The following is a 12,768-nucleotide window of genomic DNA, read 5'->3' on the forward strand; positions in this document are numbered from 1 at the left end:
GATGGAGAAATAGAAACCCACTTTCTAAACAAGTTTGCTTTTCCTGGATCCAAACTTCTACTGCAGCATATCCCCGTGGGTAAATGATTGCAATTTTTAAAAAAATATATCACAAAATGCCCATAGTTTAGCACTTCTTATTTTTTTTTTTAAAGCTTTTATTTATTTGTTATTTGAGAGAGATTGAGAGAGAGAGAATGAGTGGGGGCAGGACAGAGAAAGAAGCCGACTCCCTGTGAAGCAGCTCCCTGTGGAGCACTGTGGGACTCGATCCCATGAGCCTGGGATCATAACCTGAGCCAAAGGCAGACACTTAACCAACTGAGCCACCTGGGTGCCCGGTTCAGCACTTTTTAAAAGCACATTATTCTGGGGGCTCCTGGGTGGCCCAGTTAGTTAAGCATCTTACTCTTGATTTCAGCTCAGGTCATGATATCAGGGTTGAGAGACAGAGCCCCACATGGAGTTCTGTGCTCAGCGAAAAGCCTGCTTGGGATTCTCTCTCTCCCTCTGCCCTTCCCCCGCCATGCTCACGTGAGCACATGCACTATCTCTCGAGAGAAAGAAAGAAAAGAAAAGAAAAGGAAAGGAAAAGTAATAAGTAAAAGCACATTATTATAGAATACCAGAATGTTAAAAACTAGGGTTACAATCAGTTAAAAGACTCTAGATTTGGAAGTTCTTCTGAAGGCCAGTAACACTTCTCTGGGTTGCCAGGGCATAGCTCGCCTTGATGCTTTACTGAGCGCAAGGAAACAGAGCAGGGGAGACCAAGGTTCAGAAAGGAGGGAAGTCATTTCTGTCTCCCCCTCACCCATGTCTGCCCAAAACCTCAGAATGTGACTTTACTTGGAAATTGGGTTTTTGCCTGTGCAGTCAGTTAAGATGAGGTCCTGAGTAGTAGAGGTGCTAAGTCCAGTGACCAGTACCCTTACACAGAGAGGGCGATCGGACCCCTCAGACACATGAGGCAAAAGGATGGAGGATGGAGGCAGAGGTTGAATTGATGCAGCCACAGACCAAGGAGCGCCATGGATTTCCGAGTGACCCCAGCAGTTAGTCCAGAGCCCTGGAACAGAGGCACTTCTAGAGCCTTCAGAGGGAGCCGAGACCTGCCTCACCCTGATTTCAGCTTCTTGCCCTCAGAGCTCAGAGAGAACACGTTTCTGTCGTGTTAGGCCACCCAGTCGGTGGCCGTTCGTCACGGCAGCCCTAAGGCCAATACAGTCGTGGAGACAGAAGGGAAGCTGCCAGAGCATCTGGCCCTTCTCAGCAGGACCTGCTTTCGCGGACCTTGGCCATCCAAGCCACACTCTTAGGTTCCGAAACCAGGAAGACTTGGCCCCTCTTCTCCCTTCCTGCCGCAGTGGGTGGCCCATCTCCCCGCGCCCCTTCTCTGCCCAGCTCTTGCATGCAGGCCACAAGCTATTCCCAACCACTGCGTCTCTGTCCCCGGGGCCCGCAGCCCGTGACTTCCACGTGCTGTCTACGATCCCATGGAAAGAACAGAGAGCTGCAGGCATCCAAGAGACCCAGGAAAGAACCAGCATTTCCTAGCTGTGAGCCCTGTCTTGGAAAGTCACCTTGTCTCCCGGAGCATCCTTGGATGGTGACAATAACGCCCGTGGGATACAGCCGGCTGTGGCACAGAGCAGGTGCTCTCTACGTGTGAGAACTTCCCTCCCTCCCAGGGTCAGACGAGTTGGGAATCCCAGCATTCTGGAGAGCCAGCGTTCTCCTGGGGGGCTTGGAGCAGGACTGGATCAGTGGACACGGGCCAGAACACACCCTCAGGGGCAGCTCCTGCCTCTGGGAGCAAGAGGCCTGGCGAGGGAGGTGGGAGACACCGGTCCTCATCACAGATACACAGGCCCCAGGCTGAGAAGGGGTGTGCGGCGCGGGAGTCTCCCGTCTGGTTGCCTGTGTCTGGCACAGAGTGGTATCCCACAGATTCGTGTGGAAGGACGAAGGCTGCTGCAGGAAAGAACAGCCCAGCAGATGGGCCAGAGGGCCGGCAGGCCAGCCCACCCGGCAAGGGCCTGCTCCGAGGAATGTGCAGCGCAGAGATTTCTTTTCTTTAAGTTGAGAGAAGCTGATCTTCTTTGTTCTGTGAAGGGTCCCTTAAGTGGCCCTCTTAGATATGCAAATGCATGACAAGTGTCCTGGGATCAGTTTGTAACAGGACCTTTTGTGGCTGTGGGTTTTATTTTTTTTATTTTTTGAGAGGCTTGGCAAAGATCGTGCTTTTCTCTGGCCTGCCTCAGACTGGGGGTGGTGGGGTGGGGGGGCGTTGTTTGCCCCTGACAGTTGGGGGAGGAGGACTCTGTGGACTGGTCTGTACCAAGAGCCCAGGTGTTCTGGAAGGAATGGGATGGCTACACCCACAAAGACTTTTCACACTCTTTTGACAACAAGAAATGAACATTGCAGGCCCGGCACACACAGAAGCAAAGGTTTCACAAGAGTTTTATTCCCATATGCAGTGTCCAGCGACATTTTTAGTTTTAGGTGATGCTATCTCGTTTTTTTAAATTACTGGTCAGGACCCGCTGAGTTGATTTCATGATCCCCTAATAGGTTGAGCCATACTCTGAAAAATGCTTCTTGGTTTTGGAGTTCAGGAGAGGTGTTGGGTGGACCTTCCTGCGTGCAGGAAGGGCTCTGAGGCAGGGGAAGGAGAAGCCTTGAGGGTAGTGAGCTGAGGAACTAGGACTGAGGAACTAGGGTGGTGAGGAACAGTGGTCCTGGGGACTTAGCAGATACTAGAACCCCTCTGACCCAGCTATCTGAGACCTACGCGTCCCCTGGAAATTGTGTTGTGTGTGTGTGAGAGAGAGAGAGAGAGAGATCCCACAGAGGAGGTCTGTAGAAGCTGGTGGATGTCTTCCTAAGCAGGAAGGCATGTGCCACAGGTCCTGTGTGTCTCTGGAGAGACTCGGCAGCCCTCTCTCTCCCCCGTGGGGGCATTTCTGTGATGTCCAGCAGCCCAGCCCCATACAGCTATAATCTTGTGGCCCCCACCACAGCCAGTTTGGGAGGGGACCGCCCCGCGCCCCTCATCCCGGGCCAGCCCAGCATCCTGTGGGAGTTACCAGGTGAAGGAATCCACAGTCATACACAGAGGCTCTGCATTACCTGTCAGGGAGTCCTCCTGACTGAGCAGGATGCCCAGGCCTGTATGGAACAGCCTGGAGGAGTTGCTGAAAGTGACCCATCAGTGGCCCCCCAGATATGCAAAACCCGGGGGGATAGGCACTCTATCCACCCCAGCATCTATGCTTTGGACGCATGGCCCATGCCAGTTTCTGTTCAGCAGCCCGATGGCCATCGGGATTGGACAGAAGTGGCCTGGGCATTGGTCCACCAGAACGGAGAAATGGGAAGCCAAGCTGTCCTGCATTTTCTCCTTCCACAACTAGGTGGCGGCAGCAAACACAAGTACTCTATCCCCTTCCTAAGGACTCCGCATCCCCATCTCCCTCCTCAGGGGTAGAATTCTCCTAGTACAGCCCCTCCACGTGCCCAGCACGCCATCCGCCAAGAAAGGGAAGGCCCTTGGGCATTGAATATGTGTCCAGCTCTTTTCTTAGCTCCCAGTTAATCCTCACAGCCCTTCAGGACCTGCAGCCCCCCTCATTGCCCCCACTGAAGGACCGAGGGTCTTCCAAGATGTTGCAAGTTGGAATTCAATTCAGACAGCTTTGGCCTCTGTTTCAGTATGGTGCCAAAATGCAAACCTGAGGGGTGTTTGGGTGGCTCAGTGGGTTAAGCCTCTGCCTTCAGCTCGGGTCATGATCTCAGGGTCCTGGGATAGAGCCCCACAGCTGGCTCTCTGCTCAGCAGGGAGCCTGCTTCCCCCCTCCCCCTCTTTGCCTGCCTCTCTGCCTACTTGGGATCTCTCTCTCTGTCAAATAAATAAATAAATCTTTTTTAAAAAAATGCAAGCTGGGCATCAAATCGCCTGACAGCCTCTCATAGCACCTCAGCCCCCTGTTTCAGCCAAACCTGTTTCCTTTTCCTACGGCCATGCACACAGACCTCCCCAGCCTCCCCATCCAGTAAGACAGGTCACATGACTGAGCTCTGGACAATAGAATGTGGGCAGGAGTGCTGATATAGGCTGCTCTCAGCCCCTAAAATCCTGGGGTCTCCCTGCCCCCGTTCTGTCCTCTGACGAACAGATGGAGAGGATCTAGAGGATGAGACCAAAGTCCTAGGAGGAGCCTGGGTCCCCAAGTGACCACATGGAGCAGAGACCCCTCCCTCCTCTTCCTGTCATGCTGCTCTACACAAGATGGTGACTGGAGCAAGGGAGAGTGTTTATAGGGTTAAGTCACTGACGTTTTGCTGTTGTTTGTTACCATGGCAAGCATTAATTACCTGATTAATGAGCTCGCTTTCTTATCTGCAACTTGGGGTTATCGGTCAGAGTCGCTGTGTCAATGATGTACGTTGTATGTAAATCGCCAAACCTAGGGGCTGGCACAGAGCAAACCCTCACAGCCCCCCCCCCGAGGTCCCTCCCCCGCACTGTCAGCAGTACAGCGATAATGATGACAGCAGCAACAAGGGCTCATTAACCCCCAGCTGACAGTGCCATGCCTCTAGCTGGCTGGACCAGATAGCTGGTAGGCCAGCTCGCGGTAGAGGGTCTCTTCTCTCGTGGCACATGTGGATGCTACAATCCTCTCAAGGGTACACAGGTCCTCTCTATGCAAAGACATCATCTCCTGGAAGTTCCCTCTAACTGTAGAGACACACCATCAGAGATGACCTGTAGAAGGGATGCTGAGCTAAGGGGATCATACGCACCTAAAGTGACAGGTGAGAGCCATGCTGCCTGTCTCTTCCCCTTACTAGCTGTGGGACCCCAGGTAAGTCACTTAGCCTCTCAGTGCCTCAGTTTCCCCATTAGTAAAATGCGGAGGTAATAGGGTTCTTTTGGAGACTGAGTTAATATATGTAAGATGCTCAGAGCAGTGCTTGGCATTCAGCAGGTGGCCAATACGTGTTGCTCTTCCTACCGAAGCAGGTATCCCATTTGATAACTCTTGGTCAGGCAGCTGAGACCATCTTCAGCACCGAATGTGTGGAAAAGCCTGAGGCGACAATCTCCCTGCAGGAGGTACAGCTGCAGCTGTCCTGGCCCCAGGCTGGGGGCAAAAGCCCTCACAGCCGGCTGGCCAGCCTCCCGCTCTTTCCCATGCTGCATTTCTCCTGGGGGCGGGAGAGGAAAGAAAGAAAGGCAGAAACAGCAGGTGGGGGCAGGGATGGGGGTGAGACTCCAGGAAAAGACAATGGGCTTTGTAAAATCCCTCTCTGGGCAGTCTGGCCAAGTTCAATGGCTGCAGGCCACATGAACAGCAAGAAAAATGTGGCCCAGGAATTTCTCCCCAATGATTCCCCTTGTCTTTCTCTGTGGGAATTTGGAGCTGCAGACACATTCCTTCCATGAACAACGTCCACAGCAGCTGAAGACCCATTGGCCAGAGATGGGGAGACCCGCTGGCCAGGCACCTCTGGGGACCCACCCCCAGTGCCCCCCAACTCCCGCCCTGAGGAGTGGGTATGGCAAATGTGCAGGGAAATGGGCTCTTGCTGGCAGACTTCAGAGCCCCCTCTGACTTCTCCCCAGCACTGCACACACCTCTCAAGAGCCAACTGTCTGGACAGCGTGTGCAGCTGCTTTTCCCTAATCTGTCACCCAGAAGTGGAAACGAGCCATCTTGGACAGAATTTCCACCTCTTAGAGAATGGAATTCACTTTTTTCTAAGCCAAGTACTTCCCAACTTATTAGAAAACAATTTCCCAATGCTCTAAAATTCTCTTAAAACAGAGGGCTGCAAACTACATAAACCTACAAGCCAAATATGGCTTACCACCTGCTTTTGCAAATAAAGTTTTATTGAAACACAGCCACACCCATTCAATAAAGTTTTATTGAAACACAGCCACATCCAGCTACAGTTGGGTAGCTATAATGGAGACCAAATGCCTGCAAAGTTTAAATATGTTTATGATATACCCTTTAGAAAAAGTTTACTGACTCTTGGTTTAAAGTAGACTATATTACAGGCACTTATTTCCTTATACTTGTATGAGATGGCTTCTAATGAGGACACTTAGAATAAAAGGAAGATAACACAGTAGTCATAATTAAAAAAAAAATTAAGGACCAAGGAAGATGTAAATAAAAGTAGAAAAGCAGGGCACTTTAGTTGGCTTAGTCTGTAGAGTATGCAACTCTTGACCTTGGGGTCATGAGTTTGAACCCCATGTTGGGGATAGAGTTTGCTTTAAAAAAAAAGTAGAAAAGCAAAATTAAGACCCAAAAGTAGGGATGTGATGGCCTACCTTAGGGCCTTCATACTTGCTAAAGCCAAACTTTAAATTTTCCTTGAGCTTCCTGGCAGCCAAAGGGAAAAAGAGAAAGGTAGTTAAGTCTCATTAAGGGAAACAAAAAGCAGACCAGTCCTTATGGAATCCATAGCCTTTTCTAGCACAAAGCAGTGTAGGCCTGCTTCAAATAGACTCTACCTTCCCCAGAGTCACATCCTTCGTTAAAAAATAATAATAATAAAAGGGGGCGCCTGGGTGGCTCAGTGGGTTAAAGCCTCTGCCTTCAGCTCAGGTCATCATCCCAGGGTCCTGGGATCAAGCCCCATATCGGGGCTCTCTGCTTAGCAGGGAGCCTGCTTCCCCTCCTCTCTCTCTGCCTGCTGCTCTGCCTACTTGTGATCTGTCAAATAAATAAATAAATAAAATCTTTAAAAAAGAAAAAAGAAACCATAACAATGAGTGTGTAAGATGAATAGCTATGGCAATGCTGCTGATGACAGATAACATGGGAAGATGCGTGCTAGTGAACACACTTAATCAGACATTGAAATTCAAACCAGTTGGCTTCTGTGCACTGTGTGTCAAAAATGCAGAGAACATATTTTGAGGTACCAGGAGAGCAACCTCCCTTTTATCATTTCTGCAGGTCTGTTTGTTTCAAAGCAAAAACCGAAGCCAAGTGGAGGTGGCCCCCACTTGTCACTGACTTACCTTTCAGGGCCTGGCACAAAGCAGGCCCTCGGGAAATGCTTAATGTGGGGTGGATCTAGCCTCTTTGGGCCGTGGATTTCCCAAGAAAAGCGAGGAAGTTGTACTAAACCATTAAGTCTTTTCAATTCTAGAACATCTGTGTGTCGTGGTGGTTTACATGTGGTGTGGGCACCCTGGATTTTGGCCCAAATCCTAACACAGATCAGAACTGTGATGGGAGAATAGAAGGGGGGAGGCATCCCAGAGGGAGAAACTTACCTCCCAGGAGCAGGAGGCAGGAGTCTGGTCATTAAGAAGGTGACCTATGATGGTCGCTCTGCCCAGACTGCAGGTGAGCTCCCCCACCGAGTAGCTGTGGGAGCTCATGTAGCCCGAGCAGGTGTCCACAGCTCTCCTGTAACAGGAGCATGCTGACATCTCCCCATCACGGGGATGCTGTGGACAGGAAAGGAGGTGCTAGCACCAGTATGAGTGAGAGGCTGTGACACAGAGTCTACAAAGTGACTTTGTCTTCAAGAAGCCCCTTCTACCGGTGCCAAGGCTGCCAGGAAGGGGGCCCTGACACTGAAAATTTAACAGAGCAATGAGCCTCCCACGGCTTTTCTTCCAGGCATGGTCCAGCCCTGCACAGGGGTTGTCTTTTCTATCCCATGTCTCACCTACAGATATGCCTTAGACCCATGGGGCACTGAATTTGACACCAAGTATTATCCCTATTCCCTCCAGAATATGTCCCAGAGAGTCATTAAGAGCTCAGGCCCCAGAGGAAGACGGGCCATGTTCCAATCCGAGCTGAGACACTACTTAGCTATGTGACCTAGTGCAAATTACTTTATGTCTCTGCGCCTCGGGGTCCTCCACCTTAAAGTGGAAATAATGACGATCCCTAACACATAGAACTGCTCTGAATTCGGATGGAGTGCCAAGCTCTTGGCCTGGCACACCGGCCCAGCTGACAACATGGGCAATGAGTATTATGTAATACTCCCAGTTCCAGTGATGTTACTGCATAGTTAGTGACTTACAACATCTTATTCGCTCGCTATTCTACGATATGGGCAGGGCTCGGCCGGCCCAACTCGTCTTCCCTCTACCTATGTCAGCTGGAGGATCCCATCCAGGGTGGCCTTGCTCACGGGGCTGGAAGAAGAAGTTGCTGGCCGTGGCCTTGGTTCTCCCTGTGTCTCTCTGAGCTGCTAGGTTGGGCTTCCTGGACCGTGGTGGGCTCAGGGCAGTCCCCCTGCTCACAAGGGGGAAGACAGCAGCAGGATCTGCCAAGCCTTCTTAGTATTCACCCCCGGAACTGGCCCAGAGTCACTGCTGTCACTTGTTGGTTAGTGGAGGTCATCGGGCAGCCCAGATTCGAGGGGACGGGCACACACAAAGTGGGTGGACTGGGAGGTGTGACTCACCAGGGCTACCCTGCTGACACACATCCCACCTGGTCTCCCTCTCTTCCTCCTGCTACGTCCAGGCCCCGCCACGCTCAGGGGGATGTCTTTTGTTTCTTAGCTTCTCCCTGCTCCAGGTCGCCCCTTCCTTCAGTCTCTTGTCAGGAAGATGAGTCAGAATCATAGGCTGCCTCATTTTCCTCTACCCTAGATGCCCTGCTGCACCTCCCCACCCCGGAACCTATCTCCTCATTAAGAGCACAGCACCACCCAGCAGAGGACCATTCTTATGCCATTCTCTGAGGAGCTGGTCCCTCCTCAGGTCTCCACGCTCATCGCAAAAACCTCTGCTCTGTAGAGCCCTTCCTGCCCCACTCCAGCACTGGGTCACTGTACACGCCTCCCTCCCAGAGCTCTCAGGGTATCCACAGAGCTCAGGCCTTGGGCTTTCTCAGGTGTTCAGTTGGGTCCATTCATTGTGTGGCACATAGATGAATGAATGAATGAATGAATGATCATCTCAGCCCCCAAAGCTATACCTGTGACTAAGATGCTATGACCCCAGTCCTACCATGCCCCTAAGCTGCCTAAGACTGGGCTGACACCTTGAGATGGTACCATGAGGGTGCCTCAGTATGCCCCTCTACCCCTACAGAGAGGTAAAAGGGCCAGCTCCTGAGTCTCCCAAGCAAATTCTTGAATGGCCTAGAGCATTTTGGGAACCAGGAGCTAAGGCTGCATAAAGCCAGGATCCTAGCAGCAGCAGCCTTCCTAGAAACAGTCCCATATCCTCACTTTGAAATGGAATAAAACAGCAGAAGGCAGAGCCCTGGGTGGGGGTAGTCCTAGCCCCAGAGCCTTTGTCCGCCAAATCTGGTATCCAACCTTCCTCCCAGAGCCCGCTGCACTCACTGGAAATCCACCCCCATATTCTGGTTCTGCTTCTCTGTAGAGTTCAGAATGTTGGTCTCTTGGCTCAGAAAGAGATCTCAGAGCCCCCCTTACCCCGACTACTCTTCTGGAATGGGGCAGCTTGAGCTCCTCTGGAGCCTTGCTGCACTGAGTGATCCTGATGTTTTGGCTTAATTCCAGATGGTTTGGGGTCATGATCAATTCAGGGGGCAGAGCTATATTCAAGGAGTTTGGTTTTTCAGGAAAATTCCATGCTCAGTATGTGCTTTTCCAGTTGCAGTCCTTGACTCTATGCCTTATGAGGTAATGCCATCGACCCATCCACCCATCTGTCCACCACCTACCCACCCATCCATCTATCTGTCCATCCATTCATCCATCCACCCACCCATTCATCTATTCAGCTATCCATCTACCCATCCGTCCACCTACCTCTCCACTGATCCATCCATCCATCCATCCATCCATCCATCCATCCATCCATCCAACCGTCCATCTCGGCTCTACCACTTACCACTTCATGGGTCTTGGACAAGCTTCTTCACCTCCCTGAACTTCTGTTTCTTCTTCCGTAAGTTGAATCTAATGTCATCTACCTCATAGAATTGTCCTATGGTAAACTGTGAAATAGCATTTGTGAATTGCCTGGCACCTGGTAGGAAGCACATAGTGAATGCTATTTTTTCTTCCCTTTTAAGGAATAGATACATAACTAGGATACTATAAAAAGACGATGAATAATCAGGAATTAAAGTGTGTGAAACCAAAGGCAATAATACTAGAAGTTCTTGCCTTGCTTTCTACCTCCTAAACTGCCCTGGGAGTTGATATTTAAAGCTACTTTGAAAAGTCGAGTATCCAAAATATATTTAAACGGTTCAATGGGGATGCTGACCCTTTATAATAGGCTCATTTGAAATGATCCTGCTTTGCTACTTCCTCTTAGAAAGATAAACAAGCAGCCCACAATGGCCGCTGTGATGTTTTCTTTTAAATCTTGCTTTCCAAATGTAGGACTTGGCTGTCGGACAATCACCCGGGGGCTCGCTCCCCACACATGCTCTCCCTGAATGCAGGGAGCTCTAGCTTGGAATTCCTGGGGCCTCATTAAGCTCGCTGTGACTAAGTGATCTTGCCTGGTGCTAAAACTGTTTAAAATGACTTGGCAGCAACCATAAGTCAGGTCTCCGTTTTTTCTCAGTTCCTCCCTCTCTGTAACCCCCGCCTACATGTCATGAAGTGAAAACATCTTTCTTCCCCGAGCCAGTGCAGGACAACCTTTCTCTCGCCCAGAAAAAGCCTCATCCTCCTCTTTCTGGAGATTAAGGAGAGGGAGGCAGAAATCTGCCTCTTTGTTAATCTCTCCTTTGAATAAGACTTAACTCCTGGGAAAACCTCTTCTCAGTTCCAAGCCCTTCTTTCCTCCCCTCCCCACCCCCAACCGCCCCACCCCCCATCCCAAGTAACTCTTCTGCTCCCCTGGAGCCGCTGCTCTTCTCCTGGACCACCTCTGTTTTCCCAAGAGGGGATTGGGGGGTTGGTGGAAGGAAGAAAATCCCCAAATCCCGGGCAAGCCAAGGCCATCTAAGGCTTACCGCAGTGCCTTAGGGTCAAGCTCCTTAGGGAACAAGACCCCCGGGACCTGATGGGCTGAGAAAGAACCTGATATTTAATTACACACTATGTAAATACGCCTTTCTTTTAAGAAATTAGGCCACTATCAACATGCTGAAGTCTCTTGACATCATCTTTCAATCTGTCCTTGTCACTCAATGTCTCCAAAGTGGTTTATCTACGCCCGGGGCCCCAAGAGCAGCGTGGGCACAGAGTGACGGCTCTAGTACTATTTTGTAGGTGTGTGTTCGTGTAAGCACTGTGAATCCATAGATCTCAAACAGCTCCAGCTCCTTCGATACCATAGTTCAGTTCATGAAAATGCCCATGTATTTTATTGATTTCAATTTTTTTGCGATTACAAACAAGGTTGGGATGAATGGCCCTGTACGGGTTTCCTTGGGCACGTGGGCAAGCATTTCTGTGGGGTGGGCGCTGAGAAATGGAACTGGCCAGCCCAGGATATTAGCATTTCTAGTTTAAAATAAGCGGCTCACGTGTTACCTTCCAAAGTCATGGCACCTAAGTACCCATTTCCCCAAATCCTCACCAACACTTGACAATGACCGGTCACACAAGGCACTTAGTGACCCGCTGGCTGTGTTCTTTATATATTTAGAGTAAATAGCTATAGATCTCTGAGTAGATCTATTACAGCAACTCATTTAATCCTCAGAAAGTCACTGGAGCGGTTCTATTATTCTCTCCGTTTCATAGGCAGGAAAACAGTACAAATGTTTAAATGACTGGGTACCATCAAACCTTTAATTTGCGCTAAACAACATATGAAACGCTGTCATTTCCTTGACTTTTCAGGTGGAGAAACAGTCTCAGAAGGGAAGTGACTTACGAAGTCACCTAGTACATAGGTAGCGCAGCCAGGTTTGGGGGTCGCTTGGGCGAACACGCTTACCGCTACTGCAGTTGTAGAGTTCAGGCGAGCTGGAAGAATGAGACTACCCCCCACCCCCAGTGACCCAGGAGGTGACTGCTTAGAGGACGCCGGGGGAGGGAGGCGCCGCCCTCGCACAGCACACAGCAAGGCACCCTTCTCTCCCGCCCGCGCCGCCCAGAAGTCAGGTGGGTGTCGCCATCCCCCGCCTCCGACCCCTCGGTTGGCTCCCGGCGCGCGGAGGAGCCGGGGACCTCTGGGGCTCGCACCGCGCCCCCTGGCGGCCTCTCGCGAGCGTGCAGCCCGGTTCCCCCGGAGAGTAACGGGCCGCGGGGAGGGCGCCCGAGAGGGCAGGGAGCCGGCGCGGGGCCGCCCCGGCGCGCAGAGATAAAAGCGGGCAGGCGGCGCGTCCGGCGCAATCTGCGCGTTCTCCTATTGATTAGCAGGGTCTGCCCGGAGGCCGGGATGCCCGCGGCGCGGGGCCGGAACGGAGCGTGAGAGCTAGGGAGCCGCCGACCCCGCGGCCCCGCGCGCAGCCCTGCGCCCGGCTGGGCACAGCCCACCGGCCGGACCTCGGCCGCCCGGACCGGGAGCGGGGCGGGCAGCAGGCGGCGCGACGGGCAGCGGAGCAGAGCGGCGAGGGCGGGCGGCTGCCATGGGGCTGTGCTGCTGCAAGGACTGGAGGGGACACCTGCCGGCGCCCAAAGGTAACTCTGGGGCGCGCACGTGCGCCGCGGGCTGGGGATCTCAGCTCCCGGGAGCGGAACGCGCGCCGCCGGCTCCCTACAGCTCCTGCTGGGGGATGCCAGACCCGCCTCGGGGACTTGTCCGCCACTTCTCCAGGGACGCCCGCCACCTGCCTCAGCCTTGGAGGGGCTTCAGGTGTGGCTGCAACTCCCCGAGCGTCT

At 52.1% G+C, this 12,768-nt stretch overlaps 1 protein-coding gene across 5 annotated transcripts in view; it reads left to right on the forward strand.

The window, feature by feature from the left end:
- The window catches only part of ARHGAP22 (Rho GTPase activating protein 22), a 165,610-nt gene that overhangs the window by 91,917 nt on the left and 60,925 nt on the right, over positions 1–12,768 (forward strand). The window contains exon 1 of one of the 5 annotated variants that reach the window (XM_059169654.1): positions 12,469–12,567. The exons of the other annotated variants lie outside the window; for them this stretch is intronic. Within the exon in view, the coding sequence (XP_059025637.1) occupies positions 12,516–12,567 (52 nt within the window). The 5' untranslated portion in view covers positions 12,469–12,515. Of the gene's footprint in view, positions 1–12,468; positions 12,568–12,768 lie in introns of those variants that run through there. 5 annotated transcript variants of the gene reach the window in all.

The sequence above is a fragment of the Mustela lutreola genome, chromosome 4 (assembly GCF_030435805.1).
Source record: "Mustela lutreola isolate mMusLut2 chromosome 4, mMusLut2.pri, whole genome shotgun sequence".
NCBI lineage: Eukaryota > Metazoa > Chordata > Mammalia > Carnivora > Mustelidae > Mustela > Mustela lutreola.